Source organism: Urocitellus parryii, chromosome 8 (assembly GCF_045843805.1).
Source record: "Urocitellus parryii isolate mUroPar1 chromosome 8, mUroPar1.hap1, whole genome shotgun sequence".
NCBI lineage: Eukaryota > Metazoa > Chordata > Mammalia > Rodentia > Sciuridae > Urocitellus > Urocitellus parryii.
In genome coordinates, this window is record NC_135538.1 from 91,061,155 (window position 1) to 91,084,001 (window position 22,847).

The 22,847-nt window shown below is 31.6% G+C and overlaps 1 protein-coding gene across 1 annotated transcript in view; it reads left to right on the forward strand.

Annotated features, from left to right (window-relative positions):
• The window catches only part of Eys (EGF-like photoreceptor maintenance factor), a 1,574,159-nt gene that overhangs the window by 584,763 nt on the left and 966,549 nt on the right, over window positions 1-22,847 (forward strand). The window contains 3 exon segments of the mRNA XM_077801488.1: window positions 876-1,047; window positions 2,009-2,087; window positions 10,417-10,616. Of these exon segments, the coding sequence (XP_077657614.1) occupies window positions 876-1,047; window positions 2,009-2,087; window positions 10,417-10,616 (451 nt within the window).

A 22,847-nucleotide genomic window follows, 5' to 3' on the forward strand; every position in this document is an offset into this window, starting at 1 on the left:
AATAAGTTAGAGGTTAATGAGATCCGACTTCAGGATTCATGAGCTTTAAGATAATATGCCTTTAGCACAAAGCCTAGTACATCAATCAATGACAATTTTTATTAGTAGATGCTCAGTACAAATGAAAACAATGGGCAAAGGGATTATTTTTACCATATTACAATGATTTTCCACTTTTTCTAATATTCCAAAAATGTGAAACAAAACACAATCTTGTTTTCCATTTAGGTTGCTTGTTTTGTCCTATAGATGTTTCCTATACATTAATATTTTCTCTCTAAGAGCACATCTGGGATAACAGGGTGTGTATGTGTGTGTGTGTGTGTGTGTGTGTGAGCACACACAGAGGGTGGCATGTGTTATTAATTAATAAATATTCACAACTTGGTCTTTGAAAACCACAGGTGTTCAGCCAAATCCAGGTTTTATTTAGAAATCTCAGAAAACCCACTAATAGACTTACCAAGACAAAATATAAAACACTTCAAACTCTTTCCTAATCTCTGTGGGAAGGAAATGTTTGGCTATCAAGGGCTATTTAAAAACATCATATAAATTAGTATTCACAGTGACAGTTGGATATAATTCATTAGTTCACTAATAGTATCAACAAATAACTTCTTACAGTAAAAACAAACATCCTAAAGCAGATTAAGCTTGTGTTTTATTTTTTTCTCATTCATATTAAATTAGTAGTCTGAGATTTCATAAATTCAAACATGCTTAACCTTGAAAAATGTTTTCCTTTGCCATAGGATGTCAAATTGTCCCTATAGAGAAAGGGTTTGATTTGGGGGTGATATTTACCACAGTGAACAAACTTTGGAGTTTTGCATTTAAGTGGTTTCATCTCTGTCTTGTCTGTTCTAATGTAGGCATTGATTGTGAAGTAAATATAGATGAATGCCAATCAGAGCCCTGTCTCCATGAAGGAGCTTGTATTGATGGCATCAATCATTATATCTGTGCCTGCAAGAGTGGGTTTTTTGGAATGCACTGTGAAAGAAATGCAAATGATTGCCTCTCAAATCCTTGTCTACATGGAAGGTAGCTATATTTATTTTTTTTCTATTATTAACTGTATGAAAGTATATTTAACCCACAATATTTAAGACTGACTGTCAAGGGAAAGTTGATAAAGATAATTTTAATTATGCTCTTTCATAAAACAAGAGCTTAGTACAGTTAAGATGACAGATGCTGCCTGTTTTAGCTAATGCAATGTACTGATACATTATCTCTGCCCTTCTTTTATTTCTGTTCATTAGCATAAAGTAATTTTCAATAAATGTGGATTAATTAGACTTTAATATGCTTAAAGGTAACTGCTCACAGTAATAGAAATAGCAGGTAGGATGATGTGACATTCTATTATTTGCTCTGTGGAAAGATAATACAGCATACATAGTGTTTAAAATGTTCCTAAGTAGACTGGTTCTTTTATACCTATGTGCATGAAAGGTATTTTGTGACTCTATGGAACTGTGTGACAACTCACCTGTCCATAGAAAGAATATTAGCATATAAAAATCGAGAACAGGGATATTTGTAGGAAAAGCAGGTGGCAAAAGAAGACTATTTCAGAGGCACCATGCTGTCAGCTGCAGCATTATTTTGTTTTTCTAGTCCTGCCACTGATTTTGTAAGCAGAAAAGGGAGGATTAAGGTGAGTAGCTTATTGCAGTGTAGTTTGGCCATAGCTGACTTCAGTTTCCTACATAAGCCCCAGACACACTTTATATCTTTCAGAACTGTTCCTTCTTTCCATTGCCGTGGGGAAGATGGCAAAAATGAAAATTGATCAGTTCTTTCAGTTCAGTCACCTTCAAGGATAAAAAATCAGGAATAGACTCTGCTTTCTACTCCACATGGAATAGATAGAAATGCAGTGTGTTTATTTTTTTCCACTTAAACTAGAAATGAAAAAAATGAAAATGGTGAAGCTTTCTCAAACTATGTTTTTCAATGTTTACTTATTCAAAAATTTAATTTTAATTCTGTGTTCCAGGTGCATAGATCTCCTTAATAAATATCAATGTTCATGCGATGCTGAGTGGACTGGCACAAGATGTGAGGTCGAGATTAATGTAAGTTTATACTTTTATTAAATTTAAACGATAAAACATAAAAATAAAACTACTAATTGAACATTTCTTCCACAATTACTGAGTATTTAAGTACTCTCTCCCCCTTCCTCTATGGAATTCCTCAGTTTCCTTAAAAAAAAAAACTACAAATAATAGATTCTTTTAATGTTTTTCATCTTCACATCATATTATCATCAAATTTTTCAATCTGGAGCCCTCCTTAAACTAAATCCTGGAAGTGGCCATTATCTTCAGGATCTCAGATGGCTTATATTTTCCATCTGCCACCTCCTCCCTTATCTTAGGACACAGAGCTCTCTATGGATCTATAAGATGAGGCAGGGCCAAGTTCATCCAGACACCACAAGGAGGAAATAAAACTGAGCCAAGAGGTGGGTAACACCTGAAATAATCTCAGAATCGGTCTTCCAAACTTCAGGAGTCAGGTGATATTATTGATACATAGTATTTTATGTGGAAAACCTTTTTCTGTTGAGAAATCTTGGTTGCATGAAATGATAACCATCTGATCTTGGCCGATGGCAATCATGTGAGGCTTCCTGGAATAATGGGCAGGGCTTCCAAAGCTGCCTTGTCTGACAGTGACATGGCAAAAGAAGCAAGTACAGACAAACTAGAGCTTTATGGTTTATGCAACAATGGGTATTTTCTTTAAGTCATTCATATCTCTCCTCTCATTAGTAAAACATAGCTATAATGATTCTGCATGAAAGGGTCATTGTGGGAAGGTGCACATTAGTGATGGGAGATACTTAGAAAATGGCCCTTTCTCAGGGAGTGAGGGGGTGATTAGAGGTATTCAGCGAGAATTGGAACTGAATCTCTATGTACCTAGTTACCTGCTGTGTTTTCTTAGTTAGACTAATTAGTTATGTTCTGAAATCATATTTTAGTTATTCAGTGAGGGTAATAACAGTAACTAGTTGTTGAGTTTTTTTTTTTTTTTATTCTCAGGAGGATTAAATAAGGTAATGCAAGTGAATTGATTACCACATTTTTGGAGATGCATTGATTTTAAAAGGCTTAATTATCTATTGATATTTTATTACTCGGTTCTAGATAGTGAAAGATGCTCCTGATGTGGAAAAGGAAATGTAATTAATAAATTCCCCATACATCTTCTTTGCCTTACTGCAAATATTGCTTTCTTACTCAAAAACCATATTTCTTGGGAATATAAGTACCCCATTCTTCTTTGTGAATTAAAAATATCATTTAATAAGTATTTTCTTTGATATAGTAATGTCTACAAGAATTTGTACATAAATACACATTCAAATTTTTGAGGACAATTGTTCATATTCTTACTATGTGCATCTAGATGCTTTTTCCTTATATTTTTATTTTAATGTAAAACTATATTCATTATCTTCATTGCTCAGTAACTTGTTATATCTTAAGAACCATTCCATTAAAATGCACAGGGCCTTTACTCATTCTTTTCAATAGCTACAGAGTATTCTAAATAAATGTTAAACAACCACATTGTTTAATGAGAATTTGAGCATGCCAGCTTCCCAAGGTCCTACTAAATGAAGTCATTTTTTAAAAAAAAGTGTTGCCTAATTTGAAGAAGAAAACATAGCATGTCATTATTTTAATTTACATTCTCCTAGGTAGCTACCAATATTAATCATCCGTCCATGTGATTATTTACCATTTGTATTTATTTGTGTTTTATCTACTTATAATTGTTGGCTGGCAGTATTTGCATTTTTTGGCTTGCTTACCCTTTTCATTTTGGTTTGTATGTATTATTTTAAATTATGGCTAGTGTCCACTAGGTTCTGAAAAATTACAAATATTTTTTAGAATTTAGAAATTATTGCTTTTTACAACTTGTAAATTGTGAAATGTCCATAATTGTATTTACGTTTCTTTTATGACTGGGTTTTGCATTTCATCTTTTCGTGTAGCAATATTTAAGATAGTTTCTTATATTTTCATCTACTAAATTTTAGGATTAACAATAGTTTTATTGCCTCAGCATGTATAAAATATATTGTTATGATTGATAAAATATAAAGACCTAATTATATAATTTAAAGTTTTGTGTTTTTTTTTTTTCCCAAAGGCATAATCAATTTTCCCAACAACATTTATCAAAGGGCTTGTTGTTTCTCTTTTGATTCAGGGTGACTCGTATTTCCTGCTATAAATCTCTACATTTGGGACAGTTTGGGGATTATCCTGTTTCTTTACTTTTTTGACTCACTACAAACATGTACCATCTGTATTAATTATCATAATGCAATGAAGTTTCTTAAATTTGTCACTTTTTTTCTCAATTACATTTATTATACTTTAATTATAATTTTGTTCATTCATTTTACAAATATTGAATACTTAAGAGATTCCAAGAAAAAATAATTATTAGACACATTTTCTGCCCCACCAGCAGCAAAGTAAACTATCAGCTATCTTACATATTTCCTGACCTATTTATTTACCTATGTCATATAATCCAGATAGCCTTTGAAGGACATTTGGAGATTAGTGTCCACATCTGTCTTTCTAGGATAAAGAGACAAGAGCTGTGGAAAAACAGTATAGCTGAGGAAAAGATAGCTGAGGTCAATATGGGGAGAGTGTTATATGTAAAACTCTTTGGGAAGTAAAAAAAAAAAAAAAAAAAAGCTTAGTTTATATTACTAGGGGCTTGATGGAGGAAAATTTGAGCAAACTTTTTTTAATTCATTAAGTTGAAAATTGGATTAAAAATTATAATTGATGCTAGAGAAAAACAAACACATGGCTGGATATGAATGAATGCCAAGGCTAGTGAAAAATTATAATTAGTGTTTTATGTATGCATACATGCACATACACACATATGGAAAAAAAAGGAGAGTCGGGGTATAGAGAGTAGATATTTTCCTTTCAATATGGATGGGGCAGAGAGGGGGATATGTGTCCTTCTCATGAAGCATGAATACAGGACAATGATTTTTGTTAATATCCAATCATAAGTATATAAAAATATACTAACTTAAAATAAAATAAATTACAACTTGAGAATAAAATAAGAAATCAAGACATTCTCAGATGAAGGAAAACAAAATTTTTCATGAGGACTTAGTATTTAAAAAGAACTAAAGGAATTTTTCTAAATAAATAAAAAATGATTAGAGAATTTTGCATGTTTGTATGTGGGTGAGTATGTGTGTATTTGTGAATCTTCAAGTGTGAGCTATAATTTATGAGGGGCTTTTTATAGTTATATGTAAAAATCTATGTGTCTACCATGTATATATATAAACATATGTATATTTTCTTATTTTTATTTCCCTCTTATATATTGGACTCTGACAGTCAAGAGATTTTATGTTTTTTAATCCAAATTTACAAATCACAAAATTCTAAAGGTAATGTTTTCTGTGACAGTTTTAAAAGAAACTTATTCAGAAATTCTTGTATTTTCTCATTATCTTTTTATTTGATATTAAGTGATTGGTTTATTGGAGTACTTTTTAGCCTAAAGTTTGAACAGGAATCTCTCTCCCCAACTGAATGATCAGCTATTTTCTACAAACTATTATAGAGAATATCTATCTTCTCGATTGAAAACACATCTTTAAAATAAACAAGATCTCACAAATGAGAATGTTTATTACACACACACACAGACTTCACATTCTCACTTAATTTATCACTGCAGTTTATTCTACATTAGCATGTGTAGTTCTACTTTATTTATTACTATTTCATTGTGTGGAGGTATCACATTTAATCTGTAAAAATCTCTTGAAGAGTTAAGATATTTTAAGTATATTGTTCTTAAAAACTCTATTTGTATCTGAGGTGCACAAGTTTGAGCAAACCATGCTCTATATCATAGTAGGAATAGTTAATAAAGTTCCTTTTGACCTCATAGCCTGTTCCTTCCTTACCATACCTGTGTTTATTAAGAATGTTTCTCTACATATGCGCTGGCAGAATGTGGATGTTAATGTTTAATATATGTATTATTTGATTACACAATTGCTGTTATGTTCTCCTAGGCTTTTTTTACTGTGCCATTTATTCTCCAGTCTACAAATCTTCGGTCTTTTAGATAAGGGCAGATTTCTGTCACTACTCAAGCAAGAGTGAACTCAAACTTTTTAAAACTCAGCAAAACAGGTGAGGACAAAAGAAGATGCTTTTCATTGTCCAGCCACTCTTGGCCACCAACACCAGCCCAATATCTCTTACAGTGCTACAGATTCCTTAATATCAATGCAGTCAGTGTCTTCAACCTTTATAATTCTATGTCCATGCATGAACCTTCCCCTCACAATGCCATTGTGTTAGAGCACAATATACCCCTGAAATTTGCATTACATACTTGACATTTTTTGTTAGCATTCTTCACAGAATCAAAACTAATGGTGTGATTCTTCGGATTCCAAAAACCTGAGAACCAAGAAAGCAGATGGAATCAACTCCATCCTGTAGGCTAGAGGGGAAGTGAGGTGTTCAAACTGAAGCAATAAGCAGGGGAAAAAAAGGATTGAACTCCTCATTTCTATTTCTTTTGTTCTTCTCAAGCCCTGACGAATTAGATGGGGGCTGTGCACTAGGAGGCTGCCTGTTTTATAGACTCCTCTGATGTTAATTTTATCCAGAATACTCTTACATGCAAATTCTAAAATAGTGTTAAATCTGGCTAAATACGGTTGATATAAACATCCTGGATTTCTTCTGCAACACTTTTTGTTTACCTGAGACTTTGTGTCCAAAGTGTTAGTTATTTTTTTTTTTAAATGTATTTGAATCTCTATGTTTTCTTTAAGAACAAATCCTGGTGTAATTTGTAAAATTGACATTCTAGATTCAGCTGTGATGAACTCACCTTTCCTATTTTTGATTTGTTTGTGCATTCCAGGCTGTCTCTGGGAAAATTATTCTGTTTTCTTGTATTTTAGTGACCTTCTTTCCCAGAAGTTTTACCATACACACTATCAACAAAAGTTAAAATTTCTTGTAAGAATCCCGACTTTGATATTTCATAATCTTATTTTATTTTTTGAAATAACAAAGTGAAGATGCATTTTATTTTCATGAAATTACCAAAAGTCAGGTTAAATTGGAAATTAAAAAAAAATCTACTTTTTAGCTAATTCAGTTCCATGAACTTGTACATTTTGAGAAAAAATTGAAATGGCTAAAGAAAATTACATTGGAAACAAGCTTCAAGTATGTTAACCTTTACTATATACATTATCACATGTACAAATTTGTAGACAAAACATTTTTTTTTTCATAAGGAAGATACAATTTGCAGTGCTTAGCCCTAGGTTGGAATTCAGAATATTTAGTGTCTGTGTTTTTTTCTGTCACAGTCTTGCTGTAAGACTCTGGCAAAGTCACTCTAAAATCCTTCAGCTTTTTTTCATGCTTTTGAGTAAAATAAAACTGTTTTCCCTCCATTCTTGCCACTCAATACCTGATCCATGTTTTGATAGCATTAGTATCACCAGGGAGTTTGTTAGGAATGGAAAAATGCAGGCCCCTGACTTACTGAGTTTTCATCTGCAATTTAACAAGCTACCCAGGGCATTCCTGTGTGATTTAAGTTTAGCATACACTGAGCTACATTAGTAGTTTTGATTAGGTGCTAGACAAAGTTCCACAAGTCTGTGAAACTTAATAGGCCTCTGCTGTGGGAAAGGTAAGGGCCTGATAGATACCATATACTGTTTCTAGGCTTCAGGTAAAACAGTTCCCTGTGTCTCTCTTTAACATTTTGTCTCTCCCCAAGATCTTCTCTGAAGACAGATTTCTACTTCTTACATATACCAGTGCCAAAAACATAAAGCCTATGAAGTAATGAGAAAAGTATTATGACAAAGATGATCTCAGATAACTTTATTCTTCTGGGAAGTGCAGAGGTCACAAGACAAACTTTAGAATTGCTTAAAACTACATCTCTCAGAAAGACCATAGCTATGAAGTCAGTGAGAAATCATCCCCTTTCATAGGCCAGCTGGCAGTTTCCTTTGACTAAACATTCCACCATGAAGGACTGACGTCATTACTCTGGTATTCTCAAACTCCTGTACATTTCCTGGCATGACTTTTGAGCACAAGTTAATGCAGCTTAATTGTCCAGATCACCCTGGTTTGTGATGTTCCTCCCATTTTCCACCTCTTTCTCTCAAAACCCCAGGCTTTTATTTCTTTTATTTTCTGAAATTACATTAGTGAATTCCTTCTTAGGAAGCACTTTATTATATTAAATAGAGTGTAACGAAGTAATATGAATGATGATGAACAAAAGGAAAAGCATCTTCCTTGATTTTTGAACCAGGAAAGATCAAGAACTTCAAATGACAATTTGATTTTCTCTAAAAAGAAATTTCTTTTGTATTTCCCATTAAGCTTTCTAATTAATTTAGTAAAAGATTCTTGTAAACCCTAAAGACAGAACTCTTGGCAGTCTGAAAACTACCCTTGTCTTCCCATGGGAGATATAATTCAATTACTTTATGTAATGCTTTCTAATAAATCATTCTATATATATCCAGCCACAGGACAGAGAGGGAAACAACACTGTTTCTATGCCACTCCCTATGGAATTCTGCATTTACATTCTGTAAAAATTACTGTAGGACCTTCAGGAAGTCTGCGAAGTGCCCTTGCATTTTCAGCAAAGGTAGAACAAATATCAAAATGGCATCTATGACAATATATATTAAGTTCTATCATTCAGGTGAGTGAGAAAGGTAACCATCTGGGTCCCAGGCATCATTTGAGTTTTATACTCAAGAGCACAATCCATTTCTTATTGAAAATGACACTAATTAAACTTTCAGGTAATTTTCACAAATCTTTAATTTTCCATTGGGTACATAATATGAATGTAATGTTTATTGTCAACACCTATTAAAAATCACTAAATATTTACAAACATAGGTATCAATTGATGACAGATTTAGAAAATTATAACCTTTCAAGGTAAAAAGCTAAGAAAGCATTTCATGTTTATATATACATATAATTATCCCTGAGGATGTAATAACTTAAGACCCTAGTGTACAAATGACTCAAGTTTGTGCATGTTCTTTGAGAAATTGTGTCAACATCACATTGAGGGTTCTTTTTAAACAGTTTTATTAATGATGTCATAACTTACCATAAAGTGTTTCTCAGAAATATAAATCCAAATCATTTAAGTTGACATTATATTAGAAAATGCTGTCATATCATGTTTATGATGTAAGCTTTCTATAATGTTAGTACATATATAACCTAAAAAATTAAAAAAAAGCATATAGTATGGTATGATAGAAAATAAGTATTCAGAGAAATACATTTTCTATCCAAGGCAAAGGCAAAATGACTGCAATAGGGACTAACAAGTTTAGCCCCCAGAAATGAAACGGAAGAAATGAAGGAAGACATTTACTGAACAGCTACTATGTGCTGGTCACAGTATCAGTTTGCTTTCTTTGCATTCTTTATTTAACTCTCTCAGCAACCTGTGTGAGGTTGGTAACTTTATCACCATCTAACAAATAATAGACTTATAATAAATAGGATGCCATTGTTGAATAAATAAGACAACTTTAAAAATACTTTGAAACCTAAATGTAACAAAAACTATTACCCAGATATCTCTGTTATCACAGAACTTCTGTGCTTCTAAGATCATAGGTATTAGAAATACTTGACTTAAGTTTGGATTAATGTGTTGGAAAACGAACGATTACAATTGGGGCTGGGGACATGGCTCAATTGGTAGAGTGCTTGCCGCACATGTACAAGGCCCTTGTTTCAATCCCCAGGACCACACACACACAAAATATTATAATTACTATTATAAATGTTTTAGATTTATTAGAGGGACATAAGACAATTGTGAGATATCTGATTTCATGATGTGATCAAACCTACATAATTCTTTTGAGAGTTAATGGATATCCTATTAAATCATGTCCTTGGAAAGTAGAGTTAAATTGGGGCTGATTGTGGAAAACCGGGACATACCATGAATACTAAGGGCAGTGATCCCTGGTATTACCTATAGAGGAAATTTGCTATATCATTTTCATTAGGAGGAGGAAGAGTTGTCTAGTAGGGTACATATTTTAATAAGGCCTGATAGTTTCTTTTTTTGAAAAGTCAACAATGGAACATTTGACAGAAAATTTCTAGTAATCAAAAGTAAAAATCCTTTATCACTATAAACATATTTTGTTTCTTGAAAGAAAGAAATATCATATCAGCTTGAAGATTGGTTCCTTAAAATGGTTTTAAATAAGCATAATTTTAATAAAGCAGTCTTACCATTAATAATCACATTTTTTTCTGTTTCCTAATGTAGGACTGCACATCAATTCCTTGTATGAATGGGGGCTTCTGTCAGAAGTTGGTACATGGATTTATTTGTATTTGCCCACACGGATACACTGGTACACACTGTGAAAAAATCATCGATAGTTGTCCTGAGCCTGATCTGAATTTGGTCCTCTGTCTGAATGGAGGAATTTGTGTTGATGAACCTGGACCCACTTTTAAATGCAGGTCAGCTTTTATTATTTTCAGAATTAACTAAATATGTATATGTTTAAGAGTGTACCTTGAAACATGGGTATTAAATTTACAATAAGTTTTCATCTTAAATATATAATCACAAGTTTTGGAATCAATGTTTACCAAAAGGCATTAATATATTTTCCAAATTCTATTTATTCATGTCAATGCCAGGTTTCTTATTTCCCAGTTTAATCTCATTTTAAAAATAAATGTTTCATATCTCTTCTCTTTCCTGGAAATGGGTTATTAATTTATAAATGTTTCACATTTATACCATAATGTTTAGCCAGAGATTTCTTTCTGTTACAAAAATACCTATTTTCTAAGACTGGAAGGAGATACTAAAATTTTTGAGTTATAAAGGCAAGTTCATGTATCACTGCATTTTATTTATTTATTTAGTTAGTTAGTTAGTTAGTTGTAATTGGACACAATATTTTATTTTTATGTGGTGCTGAGGATGGAACCCAGGGCCTTGCACATGCTAGGCGAGCGCTCTACCGCTGAGCAACAGTCTCAGCCGCTATCACTGCATTTTTGAATGAATTATTATTTAAGAAATAATTGGAGATGAATTTTAGTTTTCTTACCTTTATGATCATATAATGTATGTGATTGGTCTTTTAAGAATTTAGCTATCTGTTCAATTATAATAACTGAATTGAACCCAAGTATTAGGAAAAAATACATACTTTACCTCTATTTTTTCCACTTCAATCTAATGTGTGATAGGCTGATATTAAGTTAAAATCTGTGAACAGCTGTGTTTCCATCACAGTATCTTAAATTGTTGACAGCTTTACCATGTATAATTTAGTACTAATAGTGTACTAGTAAAGCATATCTGTTATTTTTATATTGCATCAGTTTTTTATCCTTCAGAAAATGTATTCTGTGTTATATTAAATAGTGCCACTACCCTATTTCTTTGTTCAATTCTAGGGCATATTTTGCCCATTTATTTATTTTAATCCCTGCTGTAGCTTTTTTTTTAATCTCTCATAAAGCACATAGGTAAAAAATTCTGCATAAACTCAAGACTACTAACATTTCATATAGCATATGCAGAACATGTTTATCACTAAAAAAATTATTATTAATATGTATTGCCTAAAATGCCATCTTCATTTGGTATACATCCACACATATGTACACACACACTCGGGTACACACCTGTGTGTGTGTGTATATGTATGTGTGTGTGATATTTATAATCCTTCTGTCTCTCATGTATCTTGTTGTTTTTAACGTATATGTTTTGTTGATTGTACTTTGGTAGTTTGATAAAATGTAGAATACATTTTAATACAAACGGAAATTTTATAAAACAGATTTATAAAAATGACAACTGCAAGGGTCCTCAGGATTATAACCTAGAAAGTGTCTGGATTAAGTAAACAAAAGCAAAACAAATATTCATTCCAATGAATGCAATGTTATAAATCAGGTTTCATCCATGGAAATCTAATTTATTCAAATAAAAATAAGCTTGTAGATTTTTATAAATATTCCTTTTAGGGAAATATTATCTATGGATTAGCTAGGCTGACCTTTCTTAAAGTATGAATCCAGTGGAATTCAGACTGCTTCTCTTCCTGGCACATCTCCCAGGGACAAGCATAGACATTCATTACACTACAAGGTTATTCAAATTGCATTTAAATTAGAGTCATCTGTCTCCAAAAATTTCACTGTTGATTCAATGTGTCTGAAGGCCCCTGAAAGACTGTGAATGGCACTGCCTGGGAGGTGCAGCTTCTACAGGGACTTTCATACTGCACTGTGCAGAGTCATCAGGGTGCAAAGCAAACACTGTCCTTACTTTATTCCAGAAAATACTCAGACATTCTGGGAAGGAGTGTTTTACAAGTTAAATCACTAGATGTTTAGATGTGTTAAAGGTTATTCAGCTTTGTTTATTTAAAGTCATAATAAGATAATCAGTTTTCCTTTACTTAAAAAATGAAAATGCACTTTGCATTTGGAGTCCTATTTTGCATTCTACAAATGGAATCAAAAAGAAAGATCTCATTCTTAAAAATCTGGGAAAACATTTTGTTACTATCTTTGCATCCTAATTTTGCTTCAAAATTTGTACAGATCATAATTACATGTGATATTCCTATTCTTAATGCTGATTTATTAATTATTCAACTTGCTAAGGTTTGGTTACCTTCTACTGGAAAAATAACTATCCAAACAAAACTTTAAATGTTCAGGTTTTTATTCTGGTACTTATTTTGATGAAAACTATTATATTAAAATACTTAAGCCCTCAATGATATGTGTAATATTCTGTAGGACTGGTTTCTTACCAACAATTTTTTAGGAAGACCAGTTTTCTTCCAGCGTAAATCTTATGATAAATCACATTTTAAAAGAAAAAAAGATTGGGATACACCATCCCCTAAAATTCCCTAGCATTTCTGTGTTACTGGCTTTGAGTATTAATTACAATGTGGTGAAGTGCACATTTCTTAGATATTTGAAGTTTACACAGTAGCTGTGAATATTTTGTTTTAATCTCCATTGTTGCAGAAAATAAAGCAGGGTCTATTTTCATAAATGTTATATATTTTGAATTCATTTGATTGACTTTTTCATGGAAACTGACATGACTTTTATTTCTTTAATAAAAAAATATAGGAAATATTTATCCTAATGATTGCCAAATAGAGAACTTAAAATTTACATCCCTGGGCTGGGGATGTGGCTCAAGCGGTAGCGCGCTTGCCTGGCATGCGTGCAAACAGAGATGTTGTGTCTGGGGAAAACTAAAAAATAAATGTTAAAATTCTCTCTCTCTCTCTCTCTCTCTCTCTCTCTCTCTTAAAAAAATTATATCCCTTCAGTTGTTTCATCTTTGAAATTTAAAGAGTTTAATCAAAATATGTGAAAATTGTATATTTATTTTATTTATTTATTTAAGTCTGGAAAATTTTGAAAACAATTCTTTTACTTTATTGTTTTAAAATTGATTCATTCATTCTACATTCTACTCTGAGGACAATCATTGCTTCCACCTTGTGTATCACATACTTAAAACTGTCCTTCATGAAGTTCACTTTTGTTCCATATTTATGACATTTTTCATTCCTCTAAATTCTTAATTTCTCAAACTTTTATTCAATACCCTGAACTTCCTATCCTAAAGAATAGTTATCCTTTTACTTTTCAATTTTGATAAGCTTTTAAATAATGTCGTTCTAGAGTAACTTAACAAGACATATTCTAATCTTCTGTTTACAAAGTAGTTTTTTAAGAGAAGTTTTTTTTTTAAAGTTTTTGTCAGTGGGTTTATCTTTTTTTGTTACAGAATTGTGTAAGTTGACACTGAGTCTCAGTTACTACCATTTTTTATGCCTGCTTTATTAATCTTTGCTGTTACCCTGATCTCATAATACCCCTCTTGTGCTCTAACGCCATTGGTTAGACTCCATTGAGTTATCTCTGTGTCTACAAGACACTTTTAAATAATAAGCCTGACCTATTAAGTGATGGGTCAGATGCATGCATTAGTGCAGAGGCACACCCGAGAAAGCCGATTTTCACTCCATGGGTTTTGACTACTGAAATCTAGGTTGAAATTGCTAAACAGTATGGTCCACTGGAATATCTTCCTTCTACAATGAAAATTGACCTTCTAGGTTACAGGCACATCAGATTCATAGTTTGATAATTTATGGTTTTCTCATGAAAATATTTTATTATCTTTCTTTGATTATTGTGTGACTGTAACAGTGGTACATAATGAGAAGATCTAGTGTTCAGTTTTCTTTCTTCCTTTTTTAAAATCTTCCTGAAGCAGTAGCTAAATTCTGAAAAATAGGATAGTTTCTATAAGTGAAAAGGAAAGGAAGGGAAGGGAATTAGCTGGTTAAGCCTGAATATATGTAATGTAATATTGATGACTATAAAATGAATGAACCACTGACATATAGTTAGTTTCCCTATTAGAGTAGAAAATGTAAATACTAAAATAAACATTAACTATTTCAAGCAAAGCAAGTTACAATAACCTTTAAATAAAAAACAGTTACTAAAATGCTAGGTATATATTACCACATAACCTTCAAATAAGTTTACAGCTATACTTCAGATGATTTCTGGAGAAATTAAAGGATGTTTTAAAACTGACTTAATTTTAGTAATGCTTTAGGCAACCCAAACTCATGCGGTTTAATGGTCTAGTGAAGAAATATCAATTTAACAATATGCATGCTTAAAATATAAAAAAATAAACTTGATTGATGATGGTGAGATTTTTGAAGTCTTTACCATTCATAGATTTTATTTGTTTAAAATACTTGAAGGGCTTGAGGGGTATAGATCCATGTTAAAGCACTTGCCTAGCATGTAGGAAGCCATGGGTTCCACCACAGTGTCTTTAAAAAATTACAAATTTTATAAATAATGAGAAGGGGGGAGCTTGGATTTCTGAACACAAAGTAATGATGAGAAGATGAAAATGTTAATTACCCAATTTGATAAGTACATACAGTGTAGTCTGAAATATGTAGCAAATACAATATATGTAACAAAATTTATATTTGTTCATAAAATTTTTAGAAAATTAAAGACAATAATATTTGATAATTTCATCCCTAGTTGTAACCCAAATGTATGTTTCTTGTTGACTTACTGACTTTTATAGCTGAATGAAATAGAGATTACCTCTAGTAACCTAGATATTGCATAGATGAGAAACCAAACACCAAAGGAGGTTGTACTCTGTCAAACACCTAAACAGAAGCCAGAGTCACTGGGAGAGTTAGTATTTGAATTCAGTGGCTTGCTTATTTATTTCCCTTATAGTACTTTTGATTTAAAATAAAAAGAAGGGTATGCATCATAAGAAAAGAGAAGCACAAACAAACATCAGGACTATTCTCTTCTAGATGCTGTTAAACATCTATTCTTGTACTTTATATCCCAGTGCAAAGTTTAAAGACATTAATGACTTTGTTCAGTTTAATAATAGCTGCTTTCAGAAGTCCATAAGTATTATTAACCATGTGTAACACTTTAATAGCATTTTAATGTATGCAAGTTTTATTAAACCATAAAAACTATGTTGAAATTACACTAAAATACAAATTAGACTCACTTAGCAGAGGATTATAGAAATAAGTAAAAATATTATACTCTTTTCTGTTGCACTACTTAGATTATAAGTATATAGCAGTTTATAAAACAAAGCGCTGTGAAACAAAGCAAGTTGTTTGTGTTTAATGTGTGAAATCCTGTTTCAGGCAATTTCCCTCCTATGGTGCTTTCTGCCTTTGTCTCTGCAGAGTTCCTATTGGTTTCCAAAACTTTCCCACCTTCCAGTTGCAAATTTTTCTTCACTCTATTTCTTTTCATATGTGATTCTCCTTGGTCATTGTCTCCGTGTTCTGGAAATATTTCATCTTGTTGCCCTTCTCATTCACTTAAGTTTTATTATTCTTTCTGTACTAAACTGAGGATAATTAGCTAAGGCTATCATTTCAGAATGTAAAAGAACTTTTAAATTACACGTTTGATATCTGCCACTATCATGTATTCTTTTTAAATGATACAAGGAAATCAGTAAAAATGAATGAATTTTTAAGTTGAGTATCTCAGTATCCATAAGATATTGTTAAATGAAACATTTGATACAAGTAAGCCTAAGTGAACCTCCCAGTAGCATGCCTGAAGAATGGTAGATGAATCTGGGAATATTAGCTCAGCAAGATAGCACTGCATGTATGTGCAACACGTTGGGAAAGGTCCCTAGCACAACAACAAAAAGAATAAATGTTCTTTCCTTATATGCTTGGATAGAAAAATCAGGAAAGTTGGCTCAGGGAAGTTAAGTAACTGATGATTGTTGTAAGGTAAGGGTACTGATTCTGAAAAACTCCATTCTCAACAATCGTTACCTTAGGTACAGATTAAACAATCTTCATACTTGTAATAAGACTCTGGTGTCTCAACAGTCACAGTGACTTACATTATATAGATCTTATATTTTCAGAATGTGAGGTGGACCATTTTGTATACAAAATTTACAACTTTTTTTTTTTGCTCTCTCACTCTAAGAAAAAATGAATTGTCTTCTTTGACTTTATAAATAAAATATTACAAGTTGTTAGGGTCTGTAAACAAGTCAAGATGGCGCCTGGCATTTTGCAGAGGGAGTGGTTTGTGAAGTAAAGCCAGGGAGCCATTAAGTGTGGAGATTCCTTATTGGTTGACTGCTGTATCTAGTTTATGTTAATTAAGATAAGCTGTGTGGAATGTATATATACCCCTCCTGTCCTACAATAAATGGCTCCCACTCCTGCTGTATCAATGTACAGAAGTTGTTTGACAAGCCCCAGTTATTTTGCTGCAGCCGGACTGCGGCAACAAGTAACAGGTTAATAAGCAATACCCACTTCCCTTAATAGGACTAGTAATAGAGATATCATCTTTGGTATTTTAGCACATTATTAACAGTACAGGAAGAGAAGATTAAAATTTAAAACATGAAATTATTTTGATTTCTATATGTAAGGTAGCATGATTAAGAGTTATATAATTTTCAAATGTTTATTTTAATTATCAAATTAATCAATAAACCTTTGCAATAGACAAATATAGGATTATACTACCATATCATTTATTTTCAATTTCATTTTACAAATATGAAGATGGCTTATGATCTCCTAAATTTTATAACCTTTATAATTAGCCACTCAATAATCTTTTAAGACAATTGCTAGAATTTCCAATTTTCTTTGAGTGTTTTTTCAACTATATATTTTCATGTTTTAGTTCTCAAAATAATGTGAAGCAGTATGTTTTTCATATTTCATTGAAAATATTCTAGGTATTTTAAATAAATTAATCATGCTAAAATATGATTTGTCATATAAACATCATAATAAAACGTTTAATTGCCATTACATTACTATTTGCATACTTCCAGTTTTTTTAATTGATCTTATTTTTTGAACACAATAACAGTGAAATGTATTACAATTTTATTACACATATATACCACAGTTTTTCATATCTATGTTTGCATATAAAGTATGTTGAGACCCAATTCGAGTCTTCATACATGTACTTTGAAAAATGATGTCCATCACATTCACCATTCTTGCTAATCCCCTGCCCCCTTCCTTTCCCTCCTACCCCTCTTCCCTATCTAGAATTCATCTAATCCTCCCATGTTCCCACTCCCTACCCCACTATGAGTCAACCTCCTTATATCAGAGAAATCATTCTGCATTTGTTTTGGGGGGATTGGCTAACTTCACTTAGCATTATCTTCTCCAATGCCATCCATTCACCTGCAAATGCCATGATTTTATTCTCTTTTAATTCTGAGTAAAATTCCATTGTGCATATATGACATGTTTTTTTAATCCATTCATCCACTGAAGGGTGTCTAGGTTGGCTCCACAATTTAGCTATTGAGAATTGTGCTGCTATAAACATTGATGTGGCTGTGTTCCTGTAGTATGCTGTTTTTGTCCTCTGGGTATAGTCTGAGGAGAGGGATAGCTGGGTCAAGTGGTGGTTCCATTCCCAGATTTACATTGAATCTCAATACTGCTTTCCATATTGGTTGCACCAATTTGCAGTCTCACTAGCAATGTATGAGTGTACCTTTTTCCCCACATCTTTGCCAACACTTATTGTTGTCTTCTCAATAGCTGCCATTCTGACTGGAGTGAGATGATATCTTAGAGTAGTTTTTATTTGCATTTCTTTGATTGCTAGAGATGATGAGCATCCAGTTTTTGAATAACTTTTTGAACTGACATTAAAGGTGACTCCTTATATTCTCTCCTATGTAATACTATTGTGATTTCTACTTTGTCATTCCACAGACAAAAGAACAAAAATATATTACCTAAATTGAGAATTCGCACTGCAGTTTGCTTTACAAAATATAAATACAAAGAGTTAATGTCATACAGTTCCACTTTCCAATCTGTATTATAAGTATTTAAAAAATAATAAGCATACTGCATTGTGCTTATCCTTTGTAGTACTCTTTTCAATCATTGATATATTTCTGATACATCTATATGTCTTACCATTTTAAACAAAAAAACCTTCAAATATGTAAACAAAGAATTGAATTGAACAGAAAATTAGACTATGTCTAAATTTCATAGATTAATCAATTAATCAATGAAGGTAGAGATTTATAGAATCAATTGTAATCCAGAATATGCAACTATTAGAAGCTTCTTTTTTTTATTTCAGAAATTTGATACATACAAATTAATACACTTAAGTATATGAAAAACAATTATAACTGATCTGTGTGGGATATGTTTTAAATGAATTTATGAAAATAAGTTTTATCAGTAAATATAATTTAGTAATTACTCATAGAAAGTTGTAACTTTTTCTTTGAATTTCAATTATCTGCAGACAGAATAAAGTGGATGAGCACTTATTTTTATTCAACAGCATACAATCATTTGGAATGTTTAATATTTGTCCTGTATGAAAAAATATGCAGAATTTGAATTTTAAGGAAATCTAACAAGCAATTCCTTTAACTAATGATTGGTCCACAAATCATAAGTTTTTTCGAATTCTATTGTTTCTTGGAAGTGAATACCTTTATTAACATAAGGATGCATTTTCTAGAATTTAAAGTTGCAAAAATTGAAACAGATCTTTTTAAAAATGTGGTCAATATCTCATTATTTCAGTAATATAGTTCATGCAAATTGTAAAGGGGGAATGGTTATTTTAATCATTGTTGAATAGTTCAAAATCTATATGTGTACTTATAATCCTAGATTAATCTGACATTTGCACTTGTAAAAATTAAATATTCAAAATTCAGATGCTTTTCTTTGTTTTGTCCAAAATTATAATCCATGTTTTCAGCTTCATTTCACATTTAGCCAAATTTTGTGACAAATTATATTCACATTGAAAAGAAAAAAAGCCCCATTTATATTATTGCTTATTCTTATTTATTTTTATTAAGTGAAAAAGATAAATTTTTAAAAAATTTAAAGTTTCAAATTTATAGGTTTGTCTAAATGCATAATACTTGCTAGTGCAAAAAATTGTCCAGGAATCTGAAGAATTAAATAAGGGGAGAAGTTTAAATTTATAATTTAAAAAGCTTGCTATGAAAGAAAAAATCTGAAGATTAAACTGTCCAAATATCCTTATTTATGAAGGTACATAGATGTTTGAATTCGTGAAGAAAAACTAAAACTGCTAATGTTTCCTTTTGACACTTATAAAATTTTAAGTTTGCTTCAGTGATTTAAGAGTTTTCAGAAAGTTCCAACTATTCCACAATAAAAACCACTGTCAGAATATGATCTCTGTCTACCTGATTGGATAGAATTAAACTTTAATGCCACATTCTGCAGTCTAGGTTGGTAGTACTTTTTCATCAGAGACAGTGGGCAGTAAGAAAGGAAAAAAAATGCTCATGCTTCTTATTGTCAGTGGGATTACTGTATCTCCTCAGGTCAGGGCATCAGTACATTTACAGCATACTTTAGTTCTTTAGCCATACTTTTTGTAGAGCAATTTATATAGCTGAAAACTCTTCTTGCCTTTCAATTTTAAAAGCATAGCTTTGATTGTTCTTTATCCATAAAAAAAAATTCCCACATTTTTCCAAATATTTTAAGTCTGGCAGAACTATAAATCTGATAAATAGATTTTTGAAGATAAAGGATTTATTTTATAAGTAGTTTAAATAGAAATGTCGGTATGAGTATTTGTGTTATATGTTGTGCACATATATAAATGGAGAAAAAGTCAAAAAACAAAGTAAGAAATAAAAATATCATAAATATTCCCACTTTAGCAATGTAAAGGAATTTAATTTGTTTACATATATACAAAGTTGGCTTTTCTTATCTATGAATTCCATACATATGGTTTTATCCAACTTCAGAAAAAAATATTTTCAGAAATAAATGCATCTACTGAACATATGTAGATGGTTTTCTTGTCCTTATTCCCAAAGTGTACAGTTTAACAATTATTTAAATTGCATTTACCTTATATTGGTTATAACAAGTAATATAGAGAAAATTTAAAGCATGCAGGAGCATATGTGTAGCTTTATGCAAATATTATGCTATTTTAAGGAAGGGACTTGAGTATTTGCAGATTGTGGTTTAACAGACAGGAGTGTCATAGAATAAATCCCCTGTGTATACCTAGGGAAGATTTTACATATGTGTGTGTGTGTGCGTGTGTGTGTGTGTAGAGTGCACAAGTTTATATTGCTTCATATATTGCCTATTCATTCTACATAGATACCTTTAAAAATTTATTTGCATTGGCATTTTATTCAACAGATATTCATAAAGTGTTTTCAACACAATGTGTATGAAAGACACAGAAATAAGTTAGAAAAATTTCTTAAATTAATTACTTTACACTCTCTTAAGGAAACCTATAAGCAAATGTAATAGTGTGTACAAACAGCAACCTGGAAATGCATAAAACATCAGCAAAAGAATCAAGTAGAAAGTAACGTACTTTATTTTGTGGAACTTTTTAAGGCTTCAACTAGAGGTGTTCTTTGACTTCTGTCTAAAAGCCTGAGATCATTTTAGGGATACATTTGATATCAAAGCCAAACTGTAAACAATGGAGCAAGGAAATCCTTGGTCATTACAAAGATATCATTGTCATATAAATAAAAAATGTAATAAAATATAATACTTTGTGACAAAATAGGTTTATTGAGAAAAAGAAACCAGACCCTAAAAATATTTGTAAAAGGTACTTTTGGGATTTATGGACTTAATTCTGTGAACAGCGAGAGAGGGTCCTTTAAAATGTGTGTAATTAAGGAAATTCAGTTATCAAATGTGTATTTTATAAAAATGACTTTTTGGAGCAAATTTATCTGGGTAAAGAGATAAAGTACCAAACACTGATCAGGATGAGGGTGATGTGAATTCAGCAGAGATGGTAAAAAGGGAGAAGACTGAGTAAAACCGAGAGTGATAATGGGAGGCAAAATAATTTTGCTGTAGATTGAATGTGGGAGTAAAATGAGGAGTCAAGAATGACAACTTATTTTTAAAGCTGGGATGGTTAAATATATCAAAATGCAAAAGTAACCTGAGCATTTATGCAAAAATCATTGTCTCTTATCCAAGTGGGAAGAGATCCTCCATCTCCTGCCTTATTAACTCAGTCAGAATGAGTTGTTAGTTCAAATCCTCTTAACTTAAATGAAGCAAAAGAACCAGGCAGAATGAGTCTTCAAACCAGTTCCACTGAAACATAGAATCTACGAATCTAAAAATACACATATTAAAAAAAGAAAATTATATGGGAAAAACAGATCTCCCACATCTGTTTCCTTTGTTTTCTGAATTTTTATTTAGATTAATCTACTCACATTTTAAGATTAAAGACCATGTAACTTCACACTTACGAACAAGACTCTGCAAACCCACAGCATTTCACCTTTAAATATGTTTTTTGGTATTTCAAAAATGTTTTATATGCCTACGGATTGAAAATATTTGTCATATCATTCATTGTTTTTTAGCATCTCTATGAACAAGAAGCTGATGCCCCTTAAAAATCCTTATAAATTTAAATACCTTCAAAATTTACAAAAATAAAGGAGTAATTGATGGATTAAAGAGTTTTGTAATACACTAGGCTAAATATTTACTGCATATTTAGGCAGCCACAAGTAGGTATGACAGGATTGTCTTTGATTCCCTTAAAGAAATGAACCTAATAAATGATGTGCTTCTCAATTTGGGGATCTATAATATTTGTTACATGGTATTTAATGTTAGCATATTATGAATAATATAGTGAATGAAAGACTATTTCACTATTATGAATATATATCCTTGGTTTATTCATAAACTTAGATAATGTACATGATGTTAAATAACTCGCTTAGTCTCTGTTTTGAATGTATAATAATTGGGGCAGGCAGGTGTTATATGGATATTGAAAAAGCCTCCTTTTTATAAAAGTTAGAATGCCATCTGGCTTATTGGCAACAGGAATAGACAGTTTGCACTTGTGGATTTAGAGATCTCATGAGTCTATTGCTTATTTAAGGTTTATATGATGGATCAGGGGATTCATGCACTTTCCTACAGGTACTGTAGTTAAGCTTATTTTAAAAGTCTTCGCAGAATTCTGCATAAAAAGTAAAATCACATTTTTGTATTCATCTTTAATATTATAAATATGATCCTACACTTGGAAAAAAGAAAGTAC